This window comes from Schistocerca americana, chromosome 2, assembly GCF_021461395.2.
Source record: "Schistocerca americana isolate TAMUIC-IGC-003095 chromosome 2, iqSchAmer2.1, whole genome shotgun sequence".
Classification (NCBI taxonomy): Eukaryota; Metazoa; Arthropoda; class Insecta; order Orthoptera; family Acrididae; genus Schistocerca; species Schistocerca americana.
In genome coordinates this window covers 211,058,320-211,084,133 of record NC_060120.1, presented here as the reverse complement: position 1 = coordinate 211,084,133, position 25,814 = coordinate 211,058,320, and the positions used below count along the sequence as shown (strand labels likewise).

Sequence of the window (25,814 nt, the reverse complement as noted above, 5' to 3'; positions counted from 1 at the left end):
GTTGACAGATGTGAAAATTACCGAACTATCAGTTTAATGAGTCACAGCTGCAAAATACTAACGCGAATTCTTTACAGGCGAATGGAAAAACTGGTAGAAGCCGACCTCGGGGAAGATCAGTTTGGATTCCGTAGAAATATTGCAACACGTGAGGCAATACTGACCTTACGACTTATCTTAAAAGAAAGATTAAAGAAAGCCAAAACTACGTTTCTAGCATTTGTAGACTTAGAGAAAGCTTTTGACAATGTTGACTGGAATACTCTCTTTGAAATTCTTAAGGTGGCAGGGGTAAAATACAGGGAGCGAAAGGCTATTTACAATTTGTACAGAAACCAGATGGCAGTTATGAGAGTCGAGGGACATGAAAGGAAACAGCAGTTGGGAAGGGGGTGAGACAGGGCTGCAGCCTCTCCCCGATGCTATTCAATCTGTATATTGAGCAAGCAGTAAAGGAAACAAAAGAAAAATTCGGAGTAGGTATTAAAATCCACGGAGAAGAAATAATAACTTTGAGGTTCGCCGATGAAATTGTAATTGTATCAGAGACAGCAAAGGACTTGGAACAGCAGTTGAACGGAATGGACAGTGTCTTGAAAGGAGGATATAAGATGAACATCAACAAAAGCAAAACGAGGATAATGGAACGTAGACGAATAAAGTCAGGTGATGCCGAGGGAATTAGATTAGGAAATGAGACACTTAAAGTAGTAAAGGAGTTTTGCTATTTGGTGAGCAAAGTAAGTGATGATGGTCAAAGTAGAGAGGCATAAAATGTAGACTGGCAATGGCAAGGAAAGCGTTTCTGAAGAAGAGAAATTTGTTAACATCGAGTATAGATTTAAGTGTCAGGACATCATTTCTGAAAGTATTTGTATGGAGTGTAGCCACGTATGGAAGTGAAACATGGACTATAAATAGTTTGGACAAGAAGAGAATAGAAGCTTTCGAAATGTGGTGCTACAGAAGAATGCTGAAGATTAGATGGGTAGATCACATAACTAATGATGAAGTATTGAATAGAATTGGGGAGAAGAGGAGTATGTGGCACAACTTGACAAAAAAAAGTGACCGGTTAGTAGGACATGTTTTGAGGCATCAAGGGATCACAAATTAAGCGTTGGAGGGCAGCGTGGAGGGTAAAAATTGTAGAGGGATACCAAGAGATGGATACACTAAGCAGATTCAGAAGGATGTAGGTTGCAGTAGGTACTGGGAGATGATGAAGCTTGCACAGGATAGGGTTGCATGGAGAGCTGCATCAAACCAGTCTCAGGACTGAAGACCACAACAACAACAACTAAATAATTCCTGTAAAGACCTTCTTCTGCAGTTCTTGTGTGTGTGTGTGTGTGTGTGTGTGTGTGTTGGGTGTGTGTGTGTGTGTGTGTGTGTGTGTGTGTGTGTGTGTGTGCGCGCGTGTGTGTGTGCGCATGCAACTTCAAAACTATGGCTACATACTACCTGGAAAAAAAAAATTGCATTATTAAGGAACTATTTGTCATGGTTTACTGGTCCTCATCTGTTTTATGATCTTCAACCGTGCCTTACATTGTGAAAAGTGTCTTTTATACATCAATTCAGTAACAGTAGACAAACAGTTTACAGCAGAAATTTTCAGGTTCTTGCGCTCAGCCTCAAGGTAAGTAAGGGGCATGCAAAAATATTTTGAACAATGCATGGAAATATAAAGCTGTTTGTGTGAACTCAAGTGAGTTTTACTTTTAAAGGTTGAACACTACAAATTAAACGTACTTGGTGAACACACAAATTCAATGCACAGGTCTTACTCGTTTTACGACAGACCTTAAATTGTGAAACACAAATATGTCACCAGCAATAGTTTCTTGGTAATAAGAGCAGTTTCACTACTTCTTATCAGAAACAATATATATTACACGTAGTTCTGAGACTGTCTGCATCCTGCTTACACAACACCATACAAACACAAACTCTCACGAACACTTTAAAAAGTCCAAGCATAAACATAACATATAACACGTACAATTCTATCCAAAGATGCGTTCCACATCAACGTAATCACAAGCCAACCTCTGAGAAGATGACAACAAAATTATCAGAATAAACAAAGAAAGACATCATCTTAACATGCAAGAAAATTATCAAATACAGGAAACTAAATCTGAAAAGAAAACGTAGGATTAGTCTTGCAAAGTAGACAACAGCAACCAGCCACTGTTAACAATGCTATTTACACATGCAAATAGTGCCATTACCGGTTTCAAGCTGACAGGCTCACCTTCAGACGGCTGCTGTATGTTGCTTTAACTATGTGGATACATCAAAAAAGTATTTTCTATACTGTTCACTATTATGTTAGCTCAAGCAGTCAACACCGCAAAATAATTAGACAGGATTTTGTACATAGCTGTAGTCTAAAAACAGTTTTCAACAAAACAGTGTGAAAAGAAAACAAAATATGGGGTGTTCAAAAAGTCTCTCCGCATTGCCGTATGATTGTTAGCCGCACCTGCCGTATGCCGCAGCGAATATACCGAAATGAAACTCGGTGAAATACAAGTTATTAATTTATTGAATATCCATTTTTACTTACAAATTTTCACATTAAATGTCTAAAGTGCCCCCCCCCCCCCCCCCCCCCCCAGTGAAAGTGGATATTGCAGTTTTCAATTCATCGATGGATTTTGGACAGTTTTTATAGACAGTTGCTTTCGCTGCACCACAGAAGCAAAAGTCAGGCGGTGTTAGGTCAGGCGATCATGGAGGCCAAAGTCCCTACGAAATTATGCAATCACCAAAAACATTAGCAAGCAGTGATATTGAAACGCAATAAATGCAACCACGCTTCATCAGTGAAAAACGTTTCATTAAGAATATCCCTATATCCATTCCATTTTATTGAACGAAATTTTTGACAATAATGCAGTCTCTTGCCATGATCAGTATTTTTCAGTTCTTGCACAACTGTCAGTTTGTATGGGAAAAGTTCTAATTTTTTTCCTTACAGCCGTGTGGGCCGTTCCAACACTAACATCGATTTCCTGGGCAAGTTTTCTTACTGACTTGTTCGGACTCATGGACATTTTATCAGAAATATCGAGTGGTTTATCCCGGACAAAACACTAGGATGACCACTTCTTGCTGCACGCCACTGAACCCGTACTTCGAAATTTGTTAATCAAACCTCGCACAGTATCATGATGTGGGAGTGTTCTCTCTGGGAAAACTGAATTAAATGTTTGAAGAACTGAAACTGTGTATTTATCACCAGCTTTGAACACTTGTTCAACTAAAAACACACATTCTTCAATGGTTAGCATTTTAACAGTGACAAATACGAAACAAACGAACAAAGGAACTAAACTTCAACATTCACGTCAAAATGTAACGACACACACCAACGATACTACTGATGCTGGCCGAGATAAAAAAAAACAGTGGAATGTTGGGAGAGTCCACTTTAAGGGAAGTAACAATCATACTGCACGCACAGCTAACAATCGTACGGCATTGAGAAGAGACTTTTTGAACACTCCGTAGTTTAAAACAGTAGACTAACAGCCTAACAGATGACCTACATAATAAAGCTATACAACTCCCCCTTTCACTCACTCTTCCCCGATTGCCCCCCCCCCCCCCCTGCCCAAATTAAGTTCTAAACCAAAAATCCAACTGTCTGAACACCAGCTTTTATCCATTCCTTGTTACATGATGGATATTAAATCCAGGTCCACAATCAATGTTCTACAATCCTCTCCCCACCTATACACAACCCATCTCTCCCAACATAACGTCAAATCTGTACGTATAAACACGTCTCCCCTACCTTACCACCACACATGCACCCAGTCAGAGAAAGGCAAGACAAGGAAGATGGAGATATATATACTAGGTTGGCAACAGTTCAGTAAACAAATAAGAAAAGAAACATCCAGTAAACAAACAAGTTAGGACAGAAATTACTCGCAGCCCTCATAGGAAATCTACAGTTCTAGCCGAATCCATAATGATGTTCCACAGAAGTTACCTTATGAAATATGAAAATTATAACAGAAATATGAAAATTATAACAGAAGAGAGTGACGTGAAAATGTCTTATAAATGAAGTGACAAGAGGACTTCTAGAAGAGACGACATGCACTTGGAAGATAAATATACAGTTAGGCAGGTTTTCTCAGTGAAATTCGATGCTGAAGTCTTCTCGGATTATCAGCCGAGTCAAAGTGTCATTTTGTGGCAATGTTTTGACACGTTTCCTGCTCACCATCTTCTGATAAAGTGTCAGGTTCGTGTCCAGTTCATATTCTTATCAACGCTTGACTGACCGCAGGCTCCTCTGCCTCGTCTGCAATAGCTGGACCAACTGCACGCCTCCAATAGGGGTGTCACAAAAGGTGGTGGTGGGGACTCACGATGTGGTGGAGTGTCCTGACATTACGTCCTGGTGTTGCCTGTCTATTCCATCCACACAGCCTTCAACATTTTCGTAACAGAGCACTCTTTACGCATTCTCACTAGAGCTACATCCGATGTAGACCTGATATGTAAACAGCTATCACGGTTGACAAGATTACCTAGGGCCCATATCTCCACTGCCTCTTTAATGATCATGTCAGAGAACAAATTCGACTGGCGCAATACTCTTTCTATTCAAAATCAAACATACCATATTTTATGGAGTATAAGATGCACTTTTTTCTTCGAAAAATTGCTTCTAAAATTCAGGTGTACATTATACACGAAATTAATAATATAAAAATGTCCAGTGTTTGATTTAAAATTCCCATCAGTCTTAAAAATACCCACATATTCGACGCCGCATATTTCAAACTGACAACACGGATTCAATTGGTAGTAGCAGTGCACCAATGCAACTAACATGAGTTGCAGCGTTTCACAAGCTCACTAACACTTTCTCCTTCCCACCCCACTTACACCAACCCAGAACACTGTCTAGACTACGATTCATCATTGCAATCTACAGTGCCAGTTAACTTGAAATGAAAGTGATCTGTGATAGTTTTCAGGGAAATAATTGATTTGCATACTATAGCTTTAATTGAACACTAGATGATAACAATTCCGAAATACACAGCTGAGTAAATCTAGCAAATAAAATGTAGATGAGTCATTCCACAGAAATAAATTTTGCACAGATGAACCCTATAGACTATAACTTTAACTCTGCAAAATTTGACCACAAGATGCAAAAAGTAATGCTAGTCATTCACTGTTTTTCTTCTGCATGAGCTGAGGACTGGGAAAAAATTCATCACAAAAATTTTTCAACCATTTTATGACACTCATAATTTTTGGACAATCTAAGTATTTTTAGTGACCTTTAGTGGTCCCACAGCCACAATCGTTGTGGAACTCTCACAACATTTTACAGACCTATATTGCAAGCTTCCTGCAACATTTAATATTTTGTATCAAATTTTGTAGAATTTAAGATTCGTTTACTAGGAACATTTGTGCAAAATTTCAGTTAGATTGGAGAAGATCACATAGGGACCACTGGTTAACTTGGTATGGAGTGGATCAGAAAAAAGTATTCACATGGCTGGTTGTCACAATATGAAACAACAAAATCACTTTGACAGGACAGGTGGCTGTTTTATATTACAGATAAATTACTGCACACATGCACCATGGAAGACAATCCTCAGTTTATTTAAATAGGAGAAAGTGACCACATCACCAATACACAAAGTGCGTATCAAGGACAAATGATGGGCAACATTACAGCTAACTACAAAGTATGTAAAGTCAAAATAGAAACACCTTAAATGAACAAATTACTGTAATAGTTTTTTGTTGTCACACAAACCACAATAAAGGTATAGAGCAAAAATTCAGAGAGAGAATTGTTGCTCAGCACTTATCTTCAGGGGGTAAACTGTTTGTCTCCCCTCAGCCTCTTAAAGGCCGTGAGTCTCACCCCATCCCTCTCCCCTCCCAATGGTTCTGAAAAATACAGTGTGGCGCACGATAAGTCACCCATTTGAATTTTGACCCTACAAGTATAATATTGGGGCAATAGCTTTCAAATTATGCGCTCAACTTTGTGTAGTTCATGGAAATTATGCCCTGAAGATGACCCCACTGCGGGTTGAAACCAGTTGGCGGCAAAATAAATAATGCGATTATGACTGTCATTTTGAATAATTGATTTCAAGAGGCAGTGCTAAACAACCCATGGTTTTCTGACAAAGCTTATTTTTACATAAAAGGTGCTGTGAACAAACAGATCATTCAATTCTGGGCACGAGAAGCTCTGCAAATAATCCACATGAAAGAGACCTACGGGGAGAAAGGGTGCGTGTCGGTCGCGATGTCAAGCTGTGGAATCATCAGTCCATTCTTTTTCGATGCTATAGCAACTGGTGAACGCTCTTTACACGTGCTGCAAAACCAGTTTTTTCCTCAATTCGCGGCCTCATGCCTTCCATTGCCGAGACAATTGTTCATGCAGAATGGAGCACCCCCCATAGTGCCAATGTTGTGCTTGATTTCCTACATGAAAGACTTTGCCTTAGGGGATTGTCAAACAGATTTGCAGAACGTTATGCAGGAGGAGGAATGTGCCCCCCCACAGGCCAGATGTTAACCCATGTGACTTCTTCCTTTGGGAGTTCCTTAAAGAAAAGGCATACCACAGAAAACCAGAAAATGCAGTGCAACTTAGGGCCGTCACTGTGGAGTTATGCCACACCATTCCAGAAGATTTGTGCTGAAGAGTCATTACAAATGCACATATGCCACTTGAAGAAGTTGTAAACCAAAACGGCAATCATATTGAACAAGTGATTCATTACGTTGTATTTCCAAGCTGTATTATTTACTTCTACATCAATAAATTACAAATCTTGTCAACAACAAATGTGTTACTCATGAAACAAATCAGGTGACTTATCATGCATCACCCTGTATAGATATCGGCAATAACAAACTTTGTCATCCCGAAAGTAAATACTAGTCAGAAATCCCCCCCCCCCCCCTCTCTCTCTCTCTCTCTCTCTCTCTCTCTCTCTCTCTCTCTCTCTCTCTCACACACTCACACACACACACACACACACACACACACACACTTTGAGAGCATTTTTCCTTTTGATAAGGGAAGTAAAAAACTGATTCCTGATGTATATTTATTGGCAGCTAGACAATGAGTTATACCAATTTTAAACATTAAAGTGAATAAAGTACAGATTGAAGCATTCATACACATACTGTTGGCTAACATTAACATTTAACAAATGAACACTGTGATCTAGCCTACACTTCTAATGTGCCAGTTGTATCATGAAAGAATACACTGCATAAGTTACACAAAAGAAAAACGGAAAAAAAATTCCAGTGTAAGGAAATTCTTCATTTGATTCAATCAAAATGTGACACAGATCGGAATCAATATTAACTAGCACAATATGTTAACAAAGCAGAACTGGAACCATAAAATAGGCTAAGTGAACTTATGGTGTCAGTGGTTGTTCTGCTACGTGCCATTGTTGACCACAGCCAATCAGGTGACAATGTCCAACAGCCAGTGAGAATGGCTGAATCTACTGATTTGATTTGGTGGAATATATGAAATTATTACTTTTATTTTCAACATGCAAAGCATGAAACCAACAATAACTGATCTTGCTTTTACTCATTATAACATTGTTTACTGGGTTTTGTACTTTATTTCCTTTTTCTTGAAATATGACATGATTTCTTGGGATACTGTTTCATACTCCAATCAAATTTAGTTTGGCTGTGAGTTGGCAAACCCAACAAATGTGACAGAAGAAAAACTGGATGATATGATGGGCTGCATCTGTAGTGCAGCCCAACGATTGTTTCGAAAATTTTGTGGGGTATTTTCAGAAGTTCCCAATTTACATGGTGGTGGTTAGGCAAGCACCCGAGTGTAAAGTTTAAAATTTAGAGAATAATCTGTTTTATACAACAGCATTCTGCACAATATATTCTGTCATGCTACCACATAATTTCATGTCTTCTACATTTTGACAATATTTATTGAACATCATTTTCTCACTGGTTCTGTCATCTTGTCTAATCGTACAATTTATAATTCATCATGTTCACCTTTCATCATTCTCTGTGCAAACAGTTATGAACTGCAACACACAATGAAAAAGCCACCATCATAGCATGCGCTCTTTTATGCTAAGAAATACATACGACATAACAAGAAATAAAGAAAATTTATACTGTGTGATGATCTAAGATTTGCTGACCTGTCTAGATATGAGAAACACATCTTACAATACACAATAGACCATAAGAGAAGAAATATAACTAATTTACAATGTGGTATAAACAAATTACATAGATATGAGAAACATATCTTACAACAAACAACACAAGAGAAGCAACAGAATTAATTTACACTGTGGCATAAACAAATTACCTAATCTTCCAGTTACTGCACATCAAAACAAGGAAACAAGATGATTTTAAACTGATGAACAAATTTATGGAACACAAACACAGGCAAAATGAGAACAAAATTTCATGAAAAATGAAAAGGGAGGGAGAAAGGGGAAACGTTAGTAATGTTATCCAAAAGTAGAAAAACTGCCACCATAATTGAGGTGTTCTCTAGAATAACGACTTAACTGAAATATACTGAGACTAACATACAGAGCACCAAACGTTTTAAATAGCTTTTTTATTAATTTACTATTTGCGGATTCATCTTTCTATTGTCTGCATTCATGGTAACTTTCACAATGTCTACAAATCTTATTTCTCAGTGAAGTTCTAATATATAGGTTTACATGTGATTAACAGCCTGTCTGATTGTTTCAGTAAATTCATTCATTTCCACATTGTATTCCATAAATCTCACGCATCAACTGAAAGATGTTATTCTGCACGTCTACTTTGATCCGTGACACTAACTGTGTTATGTTGCAACGTAATGGTGGCATGGCATTTTTGAGTCTGGTCATATTTGCAGATGGCATGTCATAGCATTTGGTGGCACTCTCTTGCACTGGATGTTTACATTTTAAAGTTTTGTTGTTAGATGCGTTAATAAGCCATTTGACACTGTAAGTTGTGTGCATCTGATTGTTACTGGAAGAGTTTGTGCCGATTTCTAGAAGTTACTTTGATTTTGTGAATTGTCACTGATAGATTTGTGTTTGTATCTGGAATTATTAGTGCCATGTTTCATATGGTCAGAGATTTAATTCTATTTTTCTTTTTTCTGTTAGTCATGAATAAGAGACAGAAATTTATGAGTTTGTCATGGCTTGTTGCAATAGGCTGTGAGATGTTGTCTACAATCAAGTTCTTACAGTTATTTGGACTGACTAGCATTTGCCTCAAGCAATTTAGGGAAATCCTGAAAAACCCTAATCTGGAAGGACGTATGTGAGGTTGTACCACCATCCTTTCATGCAGGTTTTCATGAATTGTAGGGTTTTTACTGCTAGTGTCTGAAAACTGCACAGGAGTTTGGTTGGTAGGTATCACAGATATTGGTTTACCATTATTTTTTAGGTTAAGTTTTCAATATTGTGAATGGGTATTGCTTCTTGTACTGTGGACTTCTTTCGAGATAGATAGGGTAAGTGATGGCTTGGGTAGCAGATTTGGCTATTTGAGTATGTTGGGTTTTGGAACTGCGGGCTTTGTTTTAGCTGCCATATAGGTCAATAGAAATTTGCAGTAGTGGGTTTTGGAGTTGTGTGTGGGTTCATATTGAGAACTTCGTATGAACTACAAAGGTCAAGTGAAATTAGTGGTACTGGGTTTTCAAGTTGTGTGTGAGTTTCTTGGTATTAAGGGATTCGATTGAGCTAGATAGGTCAAGTGAAATTTATGATACCAATGATTTTGGTTTCTGCACTTTATCATGTTGAATGTTGAGAATTTTTTGTGCTTCATATTTGGATTAATATTGGTTTTGAAATCATGTTATTCTTACTGCCATATATTTAGTTTGACCTGATCGAAATCCCCTACTTCCCACAGTTGTCCCATTAGTTCAATTATATCATTCAAGTTAAATATTATTATACATAAAAACAAAGATGAGGTGACTTACCGAACAAAAGCGCTGGCAGGTCGATAGACACACAAACAAACACAAACATACACACAAAATTCAAGCTTTCGCAACAAACTGTTGCCTCATCAGGAAAGAGGGAAGGAGAGGGGAAGACGAAACTCTTTGTCTTTAAATATGTCTGCTTGTGTCTGTATGTGTGGATGGATATGTGCGTGTGTGCGAGTGTATACCTGTCCTTTTTTCCCCCTAGGGTAAGTCTTTCCGCTCCCGGGATTGGAATGACTGCTTACCCTCTCCCATAAAACCCACTTCCTTTCGTCTTCCCTCTTTCCTGATGAGGCAACAGTTTGTTGCGAAAGCTTGAATTTTGTGTGTATGTTTGTGTTTGTTTGTGTGTCTATCGACCTGCCAGCGCTTTTGTTCGGTAAGTCACCTCATCTTTGTTTTTATATATAATTTTTCCCACGTGGAATGTTTCCTTCCATTATATTGATAAAGTTAAATATTATTATTAATGAAACTTCCTGGCAGATTAAAACTATGTGCAGGACCGAGACTCGAACTCCAGACCTTTGCCTTTTGCGGGCAAGTACTCTACTGACTGAGCTGCCCAAGCATGACTCACGACCCGTCCTCACAGCTTTACTCCCGCCAGTACCTCGTTTCATATCAGCACACACTGCTGCAGAGTGAAAATTTCATTCTGGATAATTATTTATGTTTGTTCATGTGTGTAACAAGTGGCATCGTGGTGGTTGCATTGTATATGCTTGAAATAGTGGCATCTCCCATCTTGATGATGTCACAGGTCAAAGTCAATGGGTTGAATCACAACTTTCAGTTTTGCCAATTTCACCTTGAAGGAGAGCCTTCAGATACATGGAAAGAGTGTAAGTCACACACTAACAGGCAAATACATACTCTGCAGACACCTTCTATAAAATATATTAACAATTATGAACAGTGCTAACCTAATCACATTGTTAATTAATGGACTTCCTAGCCCTAGCAGCACATTCCTTTGTTTAACGTATTACAAAATCAAGATTTTAAGTATACATGCATAGTCTTAATTTTTTTACAAAATATTAGCACATGGCACTTTTGACTTTTAACATTAGTATTGTTTTAAAATTTGTTAGTGTTAAAACAATGATAGCTCAAGCCATGGGGTAAGTGGTCTGTTTCAAGTGAGGGTAATTTACAATTTTCGTGAAGGTCTACCTTGACAACAACGCCTTAAATTGCTTCATTCAACCTTTATTAGTCACTTCACTTTCAGAAAAGACTGTTTACATTATTGCTTCTATCAATGATGAATTTTGTTAATGTTGACCAAAAACTGCTGTTATTCTGAAGAAAGGTCAGTGCTGTGGACCACGGCAGCAGGCAACTGGCACATTAATTACTCCCTGACAGAGACACCCTTAAGCATATCTCTGCAGTACATACAGGTACTTTAGCTGAGAAAAAGTCTGTTCTATACTATTTGACCAAAGCTCTAAAACAAGTTTATGTCGATTGGTGTAAGGAAATGTAAACAAAATTTGATGAAAAGAATGCAAAACCCACATGCAATATTGTAACAAACAAACTGCCTCCAATATGAATTGAAGCAAACAAGCGCAAAACACTTTCAAGAAAATTATAGGCTGCCTCCCCTCACCCCCTTTCTTTTTGCTTGCACTATACCAGTGTACGTCAAGACAGCTGCTTAAAAAAGTTAATGCTGAATAGCATGTAGAAAATTTTTTTTATTGCAAGCCGTCATGTTTTTGAGGCACCAACAACTACAATGAAGAAAGTTTCCCGGACTGGTATGAACACTTGAAAAGTGTGTATAAATTTTAAAGACTAATGTTTGGAGGCACAAAAAACAAGTTTTTATTGCATCATTTTATAAAAACTTAAACAGTAGCCTTAGTATTAGCAAATGACACCTGCTTTGACAATGTCACTAACATTGCTCTTTATTATTCAGATGCCATTGTTATCTCCTATTTCATACTAAGCCCATCTGTAACTTAACCGATTTCAGAACACACAATGAGCTGTGTATGCCTCTGGAAAAGTTAAAACCTGTGTAATATAAACATTACTGATAGTGAAAATTATGATAAATTATACCACTGACTAATGAGGAAAACTCTGACTTTGTTTTTAAATACACGGAATTTAAAAAATCCTGTCCTATGTCTGCTAGAAACCAGTTGAAGGCTACTGTGCTACACTCAAACTCCTATCAGAACCCTAGACTAGGGCACAGCCTCTATGGAAATTATATCTCCCATTATTATTTTGGTCAAGAATGTCACAGTTGATTTCAAATCTGCTCTTACCATTAAGCACAAATACCATTCGTCAGTACACGCAATGGAATGCATCAGAATCCAAAGCTAAATTCAGAAGGTTTGGTTATCAATTTTATATAATATTCCAACTATATATTCCAACAATGGAAAATATATTCCTGTAGAGTGAATACAGTTACGAACTTGGCTGCACTGCCCTAGAAGATTACATGATTAAGGCAGTACTGAGAGGAGTGTGGCAAATATGTTAACAATTCTACCTGCAAGTCAATACAATGCAAGGAACCATAACTGTTTTTGTCAAGAGGCATAAAGGTGAGCAAAGACTCTTTACAAAACTGCCATAGCATTAGATTGTATCAGTGACAATGGAATTCTGAAGCTACAGTCGAAACAACCTAACAAGCTCCCCGACAGCTCACAGCACTGCTTCCATCTTTCAACTGCAAAACCAAATGGCTGCAAGCAAAAAACAATAGCTGTCCACAGAGCTGCGAGAACACTGAGGTGCTGCCATAGACACATTTACAATATCGTGATACATTATCGGCTGAGGTAGGTGCGTGAAGCTGCCGTGTCCATTCCACTGCAACTGTCAAGGATCAACTTACACAGACAACTATAGTTTCTCATCAAAACATCGACTGTAAAGAAAGCTTTTGGACAAACACTGTGTTTGACAAATGAATGAGCCCCATGCTTTTCCCACTGATTAAATACACAGGAGAAAGGTCTACAAATTTCATTCATATTCATAATGAGACCTAACAGTTAATGTGATACTACACTAGACTCTCGCTAATCTGGCCTCTCAGTAATCCGGCGCACATCCAAAAACGTGCAAAATAAATTATCGTGTGCAACAATGCTTAGTTAAACAATGCTTTATATACTGTATTGGAAATTTACAGTTCAGAATCATGTCTTCTAAAAGGAAACACGACATGCTAGACCTCAGGCATAAACTCAAAATTGCTGCCGAGTTCAATGCTGGACGAGCAACTATTTATGACATCAAAAAGAAAGATGATGTTATTCGACAGTACTCAACACAAACGGATAGTGAGGTGGGAAAACTGAAGGTTATGCGACTGAGTGAGAGTGAAGAACTGGACATAGTTGTTTGCAGATGGTTCATACAACGCAGTAAAGGAATTCCTGCCAGTGGCCCGATTATAAAGGAAAAAGCAGCTGCATTTAACAAACAACTTCGCGGTAGTAACTTCTTTGCAGTGAGAGAAGGTTGGCTATCAAACTGGAAAAAACGATATGGCATTCAGCAGCTGACAGTCACTGGGAAAAGTTGCTCAGCTAACGATAAGGATTCTGATGAGTTTGTAAGCAAGATATGGAAGATAATAGAGGAAGACGATTTAACAGCTGATACCTTGTATAATGCTGATAAAATAGGACTCTTTTACAAGACGCTTCCTTCAAAAACATTAGCTGCCAACAATGAGAAGGAAGCTTGTGGTTACAAGCAACAGAAACAGCGCGTACCATTAATGCCGTGTTGTAATTCAAATGGGAGTCATAAACTACTACTTATGGTGATTGGAAAATTCCAACATCCACGCTGTTTTCAACAGAGTGACAAACATTCTACTAGCGCAATATTGCGCTCAGAAGATAGCGTGGATGGATAGACAAATATTCTCTCTGTGGTTCCAAGAAATGTTTGTACCAGCAGTGACAAAAGAGCTAAAGAAGCTTCCACTGAAAGCTATCCTTATAACTGACAATGCTCCCAGTCATCCTTAAGAAATTTCTCTGAAGTCAGATGGTATACAAGCACTCTTTCTGCGACCCAATGTGACAGCCATAATTCTGCATATGAACCAGGGAATTTGTTTGTTTGTTATTGTCATTATCGACATTCACTTTTTGTCTCCTTGCCCGACAAAAAGTGAAAACGACTATCGAGGCTATGCTGAAGGCATGGAAAGCAATCAACATATGTGATGTTATTTTCCAAGCAACCAACGCATGGGACAAAGAGGAGAGCGCTATGATAACAAAGAGCTGAAAAAATTGTGGTCATCCATTGATGCTGAGTTGAATCCAGTAGTAAGTGACAGAGATGAGCCAGTCAATTCGGAATTATCAATTACCTTGTACACTGACACGTTCCACAACCTTCCAGGGGCAGAAGAAATTGATGATGATGATACTAAGTGGCTGAATGAGGAAAACTGTTACATGGACCTAACTTCAACAGATGAAGAAATAATCAAAAGCATGCAAGAAAGTAAACATGAAAGTGATGAAGAGGACACAGGAGGCGAGTGTATGAAGATTTCTCACACTGCTAGTGCTGAAGCTGCCGAGGTCTTCCTGGAGTACATTACGCAACAACCAGATAGATTCAGTACCGATGTAATGCTCGTAAAGCGGATGCACGATAAAGCATGTCACTGTCGCGTATCATCATTGTGATAGTTAAAAATTAGGGAAATGTTTCATAGGGGTGGTATGACAGTACAATTATGTACAGTATATTGTACACTCAATGACTAAGTTTTCTTAGAAAATTAATGTATTTTTGTATTTAATGAAGTATATCCTCTATGTTTTAAAATTGTATCCTTCAGTTTAATAAAGTACATTTCACTATATCCCCCGTGTTTTAAAATAAATAAACAAAATAAATGATAAAATAAATTTCAGACACTCAATAATCTGGCACCCATATGTGTCGGGAATGGCTGGATTATCAAGACTCTAGTGTATAAGACATTTCAGGAGTAGCATATCAAAGGAACTCAGATGGATCCATTTCGAAGAGAGAAGTATTTTGTTTTTCAGCAACACAAAATACATTATAGCTCAAAATAAATGTAGAGTTTTCATAGTGTTGCTGCATAAAGAAAGAAAGAAAAAGAGCATAATCTTTGAATTCAGTGGTGTCAACTAGGCTTGTGTTTATTACGTAAGGACTTTGGAATGGGTATTCAAGTCAGAATCAGGAGCAGAAGCAATGATCATTTGTTAATCTTTTTTTGTAGCACAAATTACAATGCATAAGAAAATATAACAATTATAACAACATTGCTGCTTGGGATAAATCCACATGGATGGTTTTACTGTTCTACCCAAACAGCAGTCTTTCACTTTGCTTCATTCTATTACATTGTTTTGTATAGGCTTATTACAGTGGCAATATTGACTGCATCACACTATGTTAGGAGCATACCACACCATGTTATCCAAAATGTAGTTATTGGGACAGTTATTCAAGTATGCAGGTAGCAAACAGATGACTGAATTACAGCACCGTGTGCTATACTGGTAGCCATAACATTTTATTTTCCGGGTGGAGTGAGTCCATGATACCGCCAGACAGCTTCCACCAGCAACGTCATCACTGACATTTTCTTTTTATGAAGGTCTAGTTTGACTGTTAGGTAACAGCCTGGCTGTCCAATGGCACATCCAGAAATGTTGGAAGGCAATAGTTTGATACCAGGTCGCGTAGCCAGTAATTGTCCCATGCCAGTAACAATTTTGTATACTTTTTATAGTCTGTGGTTTTAGTATCCCCATTGACATCCTTAGTTTTCCTTTGAGGTCAGATATATATCACCGTTTTCAATATATTTAAAAACTTCAAACACGGGATCATTCAGCCCAAAGCCCCATGACTCCTGGTGGGGTCTCAATACTTTAGAATGCGCAATTAGATGATGCCACAGTGGTTACATAGCACATATGAACAACAGCTTGTTGATACTGTCACTCTGATAGTTGAGAGGTTGTACCATATCCTCCACTACTTCCTACTTTGCATTAACTTACTAGTGTTGAGAACACAATAGTTACTGAACACATCTCAATATGCATTTGGGTCGCAACTGACATAAGAGACAAAATTATAAAACTTATCCATCGTTAGTGCATAAACAGAACTGCAGTTACTACTGAGAACGCTACAAACATATTCCAGTTACCATTTCTCTCTCTCTCTCTCTCTCTCTCTCTCACACACACACACACATATGAAATTATCCGTAGTGCTGAAAACCATGTTACATATTTACCTTCTGTTGCTGTGGCAATCCACTGCTACGATCTTGTGGCCCACTGCTGTGCGGAGGTCCCTGTTGCTTCTCTCCTGCATTAGCTGCAGCCTGAGCTGCTGCTTGTGCCACAACTTTGCGGTTATCCTCCTCCTCTTGCCGTTTTTCATAATGCACAAAGTCATCAAATATAGACGTAGTATGGCGAAAACTGTGCAGTATTCGCAACACATGCCTTCCTTTCTCAAACGGTACTTCTTGTGTATCCCTCGAGTTTGTCACAGATTTGTTATCATTATTTTCCAGTCTGATGTGGCGCAGCTGAGCATTCGGCACATCCTTCACATAAATCCACCTTACACGGAACTGCCCCTTCCACTTGTCCTGAGACCACACTGAGCTAGAAGAATTGTAGTCTACAGGTGACACCATCTGTGCCATACCACAGAAATGTCCAGAACCATTGACAGAGAAGAATAGAAAAACTGGTCCACCACCTTTTGCCTCACGTTCACGAAATGCTTGGTCTAGACGCTTATTTCCATGTTCAGTAGAACACCAAATCTCGTACTTGATAGAACGATGGATATCATCTTCTGAATATGATTTTATCACAAAGAAACGGGCTCCTTTGGCTGAGAGATCAAAATCTGGAGGGTTGTAGTTGTTTTTGATCCTCAGTTCATCCAGCACTGGATGCGATGGCAGTGGATTCGCTGGCACCAGAGCTCCAGGATGTTGGTTTGGTGGAGGCTGCTGCTGAATGTGATGGGGTGGAGGAGCAGCCCCAGTACCGGGCTGTGGATGATGAGGATGGTGGGGATGGTGAGGTCCTGGCAAGACGGCAACCTGACCAGGATGATGGCCAGGATGGTGATGTGGTGGTCCTCCAGCTGTTGGAGGATAGCTGCCAACACCAGCTCCTGGTGGTCCACCAGCAGTCCCCCTAGGCCCTCCACCTCGCACTGGTCCTCCCCATGTTGAACGCACAGTAGGAGGAGGTGCAACTGGCTGTTTGGGTCCACCAGCTAATGCACTACTGCTGCCACCATTCTTCCCTTCCCACGTCCCGATGTCCATGTTATGCTTTCCTGGAACCATTGGTGGTGGAGGCATACCAGGGCCTTTCTTTTTCATTCCTCCTGAAGAAACTTGTGGTTGAGGCTTGGCTGGCTGCCCTGCAATTGATGCCCACGTCATCTTCTTCGGTTGTACTGTGGGCGCTGGTGCTACACTCTGCTGTACTGTCACCATTCCTCCCATTCCCATATCTACACTACCACTTTTATCAGACGGGCTCTGCTGTTTTAAGTCCTTGCCATCAGAAACTTTTCCACTGCCACTACCAGTATCTGAAAGTCCTAGACCTTGCATTCCCTGTTCCACAGCTTTTACATCAGATCCACCAACTCCAGGTGCTGTGTACATGCCGTCTCCACCCCTGTAATAATCATCATAATGGGGTTTGCGGGAAATGGGTGCAGCAGAGCTGCCCCACGTTGAAAAGTCTCCATTCCCATGAAAGTAATTGAACCCTGCGGCAGCAGCTGCTGCGGCTGCAGCAGGCTGCCCGAAGGCTGTTCCAAACCCACCTCCGCCGCCACCAAACATGCCATCCATACTGTACGAATCATGGCCCATCTGTCCACCATAACCACCCAAAAAAGTCATGGGATCACCTCCATTTGACCAAGTGCCATCCCCAACTCCAAATGCTTGGTATGGAAACGATGTTCCATAGTAATTTGACATGTTGTATGGGTCCGATGCCATTGAAGTTGAAATTGGGGTGTTGTAACCCTGAAACAGAAATTAAGTATTCCTCTAGAATGAAGACACTTTAATTACAATAAAATAAAATAAGATAGACAAATAGTGTCTTTACCAATTGCATTTAACTAATACTGGTAATATATATTTAAAATAATCAATTAGCGGCCAGAGAGAGGGATTCTTCTGTCATAAATTGCTCAGAACTGTACATGTGTTTCCACAGTACACTGAACCTAGAAAATTTGAAATGGGCATTTGAGTTCAGTGGGGGAATAACATTCTGCACTTAACTATTAACACTTACCAGGCAATCTAGAAACATACACGGTATTAACAGGAGCTGAACAAAGAAGTTAGCATTCTGTGGAAAAATAAAAGCTATGAATATGGTGCATAAAAATACCAAAATCATTGAAAAGAAAAAATGGTTCCTTGCCAGCAGGTACTTCAAAATGCTCAACTCTAGCAATTACAATTGCCATAATCAGGAATGATGGCCCAAAACATTTTTCCGTGTGACAATAGTTGCAATAAGCTATACAAACAACCTAAACATACTCCATTACAAAATACCATCAATAACAACATATGTTCATCTCACAGCTAGCACAGTCAGTATAGCTGAAAAAAAAATTAAAAAAATAAAATAAATATGAAGGATAATTTCCATAGATTTGTAGGTGCTTTCAAAATTTGTGCTCAAAATTCATGGAAATTTATTATAAATTTTCAGAACTCACTGGTTTGCCAGCTAAGAACACATACAAAATAATTCTCTCTCTCTCTCTCTCTCTCTCTCTCTCTCTCTCTCTCTCTCTCTCTCACACACACACACACACACACACACACACATTTATTCACTACTTATAACTTTCAATCTGCCCTATAAGAGACTTCATTAAAGAAGTGGGTAGTTTATATAAAGTCATATCTAGGCCTACAACTAAACTACATTTCAGACTATGTCAGGATGTTAATTATCTTAAACTACTTTTAAGTACATGTTTTCACATTTGTGCCACAGTGCTGACATGGGCCCTTGTATAAATTACTATAATAATCTGTTTACAAGTGCATCATTTCATTTCAAACCATGCATATCAAATTTAACACAATGAAAATGAGTGGTTGCACACAGATGAAACAACAATATTGAAGATTAATGCTTCACAAATACTCAAATATGGGTTAAAACCTGTGGGCCCTATTACCTTCGGATCACAATTACATTGACTATAAACTGCCAGCAACATATTTTAAATCTCTCTTCACTCTTCCTTCCCTCAAACTACACTTTAAGGAGTTAAAATTCCATGTGTGAAGCTTTATAAACTGAAAAGGAAATGGGCAACCATTTCCCCCGTCATTAACTAATCTGATCCTAATTTGTGTACACTTTATATATGCAAATATTATTTTTGTATCTGACATGTCCTACACACTGTTGTACCCAAATGGTATTAGCACAAAACGTAAATAAATAAAAATTATATACAGTCTTTAATACTTCAAAATTTGATCCTTATTGGGATTGTCAATAACATACATAGGCAGCCTTCACCAACACAAGGATGCAATAAATTACAATGTTGTTTACAACAAAATTTGAGTAAATCTAAAAAGCAGGCTAGATCATACAATAGCACTTAAAGGATGGGAAAAGTTACCTGATGATGCTGGGTTCGCCATGAATCAAAATCTTCATGTTCATTCACGTGGTCCTTTGGGCCATTTGACACTGAAAATAAAAAATAAAAGTATTTAGATTAACAGTGAACAAAATTATAAAGTAGAGAAAAGTGACAGCCCTAAGAGTAGTCTTCATGGTCCCAGATTAGTGCAATCATTTTAATCTAATCTAATTGTCATCTTGGTTGTTTGTTTGTCAATGTAACATCACCTACCATCACATAGTACAGCTTGTTTATGTAATTAATTTCACGGGCTATAACTTCATTAGCTATTTCCAGAATCTAGTCTAGAATGTAACTGCTGTCCTTATTCCAGATATGTACACCAAATTATGAAAATTACTACTGACATCAGAGTAAGCAACTTCTTTCATCATTTCACTTCTATAAAATGCAAACTATTTAGAAGAAGATATTACATTTCCCTGTGTATGGCACTGAACTTACATTACAGGATGTTTATCAAACTTTACAATGATCATAGTATATACAATAATACTCGCAAATATCAATAATTATTTCACACAACATACCGTTGTTTACACTTTTACTTCAGGCTTAGAGATGCTTGCACGTTCACAAAATCTTTCGAAATTAGCAAACTACTGTAACAGACTAAACAACACACTCATGCTGAATGACTCATTCATTATGCATAACCGTTTTCTGCAATAAAGTGTACAGAGTTTGCAAAACAATCGCAATCAAAATCTACCTATTCCCTTTGCCATATTAATTTGTAAACTGTATCTATCATGGGAAAACAAATCTGATTACCTAAATAATCACAAATCCTGACTTAACGAAAAACTAGCCATGGGCTCCAATTTACATTGAGTAGTTCCTGTTTACCACAATCTCAAGCTGGAAAGTCAATCAACATAAAATTTATGTCACCCTTAGTGTCATTAAGATCATATCTGTTTTCTTCAAACTTACATAATACCTACTAGAAATGTCTATAGGCCAACACACGTCAAAATTTTTACGTTTAAGATTAGTGACACTTGGATACAGATGAATACTGGTAGACCAGTAACACTCAAGACAGCACGTCACTTCTTACTGAACTGCTTACGAGGCGACACGACATAACAACATTCATATGCAAGCCTACTTTTCCCAACAGACTATCAGAACAAATGTTAACACTGTGTTAACAAAGTCTGTACCTCTCTTCGATCTAGGAATTGTGTAGCAATGGGATGTCATATGACAATACGCAAAAAAGACAAGTTGTTCGTATTACCTTGATTCCCTTGTCCTTTCATCCGCTGCGCAGGTTCACGTCCAGGTAACATACGAAAGAGGACACAAGCATTAATTACAGCACAGTTATCGCACTCTTTATTCTCTTTTCAAAGACTGCATCTCAATTTACTACGCCCTAGGATAGCAATTCTTCCTTTACCTGATCTGACACGCCTGCTGACATCACCTAATTTCTGCACTCTGTTCTTTAAATGATGCAAAGTCTTTAAAATAAAACTGTCAATCGACAAGGGATAATTAGTCAAAAGTCTTTCTGGCACAAAATATACAAACAACTTCCTAAAATAATACAAAACTCCACACACAAATCACTTCATTAAGAAACAATGGCGGCTGATCCTAACTCCGAAAAGTTGGGCAAGTGCGCATGCGCATATAGATTTGAGTACGTCATATGTTCCAGATAGGTGTCATCCACTTCGGATTTCCACCAATTTTGATTTTCATTTTTTTGAAAATATTTCTGGAAAACTATTGATACACGTGTTCACTTTTCTCATCGTAGCTTTTATTCTCAAAATTAACATCCTCTATTAAATTATTTTTCCCTTTTTTGTTTAGTGTAATATCTTTGCAGTCTATAGCATGAGGCTCTTTGATTTCTGAAGTTCATTGAAGTGGTCTTTTGAGGTATGGTGTAGGTTGAGAAATACGTGGACGCAGTGCAGTGGAAGGAATAAGGGAGTTATTTATTGCATCGAGGTTGTGTTTTTCCAAAAGAGACAGTTTCTATTTCGCACTTAAAAAGTCGTTCTTCTACCGGCCACAATGGTTGCGCAAAAGAAACAGGTAAATTTCTTTAACACGTGGTATCATTTGTAAACATGTGTCTTATTCCAGAATGTAAATTTTTAATATGTCTTATGTATTTTAGAAAAAGGCAATGGAGAGCATAAACTCCCGCCTGGCTCTTGTCATGAAGTCGGGAAAATATGTTCTTGGCCTGAAGCAAACACTGAAATCCCTGAGGCAGGGAAAGGCGAAGTTGGTAATAATTGCAAACAATACACCACCATTACGGTAAGTGAAATTATAACAATTATATATACGAATGCCTTTCTATTAACTGACTTAGCGAACTCTGATGCCTAAAGTGCGCTAGAAGTTATGTATTTGATCCCCCCCCCCCCTATACTTTTCAATATGGCGCCGATATAAACATACCGGTCCTTCGAACTTTACCTAGGTCTCAGTCTTTGCTTCAGATCAGAGTCACCACAACCATGATTTCGGCTGGGAGGGCAGGCGCAAAATATAATTTTCGCCCAAACGTGCATTAGGCAATAGTGGGAACCGCATCTCATTAGTTATACACCGTAGTTCGCGAAGTTCAGTTGTAAATGTTGCTCTGTATGTTCTACCTTCAAGTTTATGAAGAAGGAATAAAGTATAACGTTGAGGACGTACTTTCTTAATCCCCGATGATTTTTCCTGTTCAACATTCGGCAATCTTTGTGTATGAAATGTAATTTGCAGTTTCTTGTCGCTCTTGTTGTCACGATTAATCAGATTTATTCTACATTTGAGATGAACAGGGGTTGTACTGTGGAAAGTGTCAGACATGAAAGAGCTAGGGTTTATTTGTATTTTAAGTTCAAATGTTTCCGTAATTAAACAGAGGAAATGCTGACATAACGCGTGATCTGTGTTGCCAGCACAAATTGTAACATTTAGCTTCACCACACAATTGTGATAAAACTACTCCTAGGTTGTAGGGCTAATGGAAAAACAAGTAAACGCAAAATTGAGCTAATAAGCGACGAAGGAGCACAGTCGCCACATTTCTTTGTGCCACATGTGATTCTCATCTCTTTGCTTGTAATTCTGATGCACTGTATTCAGCAAGAATATCAATAATCAGCCTTTTAAATTCAAACACTGAGTCTCGAAGAATATGCTTGGTCATAATTGTCGAAACATTGCACTTTCCTGGCTAGTGAACTGTTATTGGCTGGCAACTTGTTAAGTCGCCCAGTAGCCAGTAAAGACTTCTGTGTTAAATCTGTCATGACTACGTATACTATGCACATACGTACTTTGCAGCACACACTGTGGATCGTAAAGATTGGAAGCAGTGACAGAGGGCATAAAACGAAACTGTAGTACCAGAACTGTCTTTCAAATTTGCATTCTACACAGTGTACAGAAATTCACTGAGTTGACTCCTTACAAGCTCGTAATGTCAACCGTGGAAGTAAATCCATTTTTCTCGTCTTTCTCTCGAGCCTAAAATAACACTTTAAGGTGGCAAGCATATGAAATGCAGGTCATGAGAAAAGCATTTAAACATTAACAGCAGTGGTAACAAAGTTAGCCATTAAGCAGGTGTCAGCATTTATGCTTACGGTTTAACTATGCAGCTGGTGTGATGCTTTTGGTTTAATTCAACACTTTCATTGGCTTTTGCTTTTTTGTTGGTGAGCACAAAGGATGATCTCCAAAAACCCTTGTTTTGAACATATAATTTGTGGTTGTAGCATATCAGAAAGTAGCTCGATTACCTTGTACCCAGATACCAATTTCAATTTTTTGTGACTTTTTACTTGCTGTTACACATCTACGATTTTTTCATATCTGATGAAATTCATTACCAAAAGTTATTGTGCAAACATGTAGTGTACATGTAATTTCATTCACTTAGATTTTATACAAAGTATTGGGGGAAGTTGCAGTCTTTTAATCATAAATGTCAATTAAAAGTGTTTGTGTGCTTGTATTTAGGGGGTTTTTTAACATTGTTCTCGATTCTGCATACATCAATTTTGCATTATTCAAATCTGGACTGCTCGAAAACATAAAATAGGGATTTCACTGTATACCCAGAAACTACTTACATCCGTTTAGAAATGAATGTATTAATTAAGTGCTCTTTTAGTTTACTTTGTTTCTAAGTAATTCTGGTCTAGAAAATATTTGCTCACTGGGACCCTATAGGTCGAAAATATCATGGCCGCTTTCATTGGAGTTTTATTGGAAACTTCATCAAAAGAAGCCCATTTTGAGCTACTGCCATTTTGTTCAAAATGGTACTTGTGGCTAGTGTCATTAGCAGGTGAATGAGTAGATCAAGCAAGGCAGCAACTTCATACACTGTCTCTATTAATATTAGTGAAGTTGTTAGTTGTGCAGATGTTGCTGTAACTCTTCGTGCTATCATGGTAGCCCACTTTCCTTTGTATATGGTTGGGATCAGCTGTCTGATTATAGCTTTCGAAAGGGAGGTATAGTTTCAGGTTGAGACTTATCCATTCCAAAGGCTCCAGTACACTTAACCATTTGTTCAAAATTCACCTTTTGTCAGCTGTGAGGTTCTGAACACCTGACTGAAAATATATTAAACAGGTTACAGATGCACTCCTTTTGCTCCAGTAGGCATTGCAGTGTATGAAATGTACTGTCCTAAGGAGTTCAGGTTTCCTGAATTAACTATATAAAAGTTTTTTCAGCAGAACGTGGATCTCATGGTGTTTCTCATTAGCATTGCAACTTGTTTTAAAATGACTGGACATTTTTCTGATGTTTTCTTTCATGATGCGGAACTTATTGTTGCTGTTCAAAGAACTTTTTGTGACCAAATGGATATTGTGTACTAAGCAAGACACCTGTTGCATGTCTATGCTGTCACTGTAATAAGCTGTACAGCTGTGATACTGTTACTGGCTTTATTAGTTGTGATGCTTACAGCTTTGTTTTTGATGTACCATTTTGAAAGTTACGTAACACATCGTTAATATTTAGCATTGTATGTATCTATGGAAAACAGAATGCCTTGAGAGCAAAAGCTTTCAGGCACCAGTCACTGTTAATGAAAAGATCAGTTATAGCTATATATGCCTCACAATACAAGTAAAAATCATTAGAGACACAGGTAGTCTCTCACTTCAAAGTTTATGGTATCTTTGGCAATATTTTTCAGTCATGTGGGGCAGCATTTTTTCATATATCTATTATTCTGTGTCCTACAGTGCAACAGGATATGTCCTCTATGATTCAAAATGGTTGAAAATCATCGATGATGGCCACGAGTGCTGCATCTAGTTCTTGTTACCATTTACCTCCCCTCCGTGAAACAAAACATATGATTTAGATTAGTGCTCCTGCAAGGAGATGTTTGCACCCTCAAAAACTAGTCCAGTAAAATTACATACCATACTGTGCAAAAGCTTGGAAAGTTTTGATTTTGGGATATGTTAATGGACTTAGATTTAAAAATCTTATTTTGGTGGACTACTTCAGGATTTACTTTTGTACTGAATGCCCTTTCTGTGCTGTTTGAAGGATTATATGCATACCTGGGTATTTTGCCTGACTCGCAATATAAGAATTAACCTCCATATCTGTAGACATCGCTGTTTTATTGCTCAGTTAATTGTGTAAATTTAAGATGTCCAATCATGCCTGTTTTATTTTTTTATATATTACAGAGCTTTTTAAAACAGATATTGCAACAAAAGTTGTCTCCATCCTCCACAAAGTATTGCCAGCTCTACGACTTTAGTCTTGGTGTATCCTTACTGATTCGAAACACATCTTTACTCGAATGAAACCTGAGGCATAAGAGTTATGAGCACAGTGGGGCACAAGTGTGTCTGTCTAGTGTCAACATTCACTTCAAATAACGCCGGTGCTGCAGTGCATGTTGACGCAGTTGACTAGCAGGCAGCAACATACATTGCCACATCTGCAGCTCATGGTCTTAGTGGCCAGCATTGCTGCCTCAGGATCACAGGTTCGATTC

General features: G+C 38.3%; 2 protein-coding genes across 2 annotated transcripts in view; one reads left to right on the top strand and one right to left on the bottom strand.

The window, feature by feature from the left end:
• The window catches only part of LOC124596076 (YTH domain-containing family protein 3), a 42,906-nt gene extending 21,457 nt beyond the window's left edge, over positions 1 to 21,449 (bottom strand). The window contains exons 1-4 of the mRNA XM_047135060.1: positions 21,216 to 21,449; positions 21,054 to 21,078; positions 19,781 to 19,851; positions 16,362 to 18,140 (exon numbers count right to left, since the gene is read on the bottom strand). Coding sequence (XP_046991016.1) covers positions 16,362 to 18,140; positions 19,781 to 19,851; positions 21,054 to 21,078; positions 21,216 to 21,239 — 1,899 coding nt within the window. The 5' untranslated portion in view covers positions 21,240 to 21,449. The remainder of the gene's footprint in view (positions 1 to 16,361; positions 18,141 to 19,780; positions 19,852 to 21,053; positions 21,079 to 21,215) is intronic.
• Positions 21,450 to 21,690: 241 nt separating this feature from the next.
• Positions 21,691 to 25,814, top strand: part of LOC124596077 (60S ribosomal protein L30) — a 6,640-nt gene continuing 2,516 nt past the window's right edge. The window contains exons 1-2 of the mRNA XM_047135061.1: positions 21,691 to 21,865; positions 21,951 to 22,096. Of these exons, the coding sequence (XP_046991017.1) occupies positions 21,845 to 21,865; positions 21,951 to 22,096 (167 nt within the window). The 5' untranslated portion in view covers positions 21,691 to 21,844. The remainder of the gene's footprint in view (positions 21,866 to 21,950; positions 22,097 to 25,814) is intronic.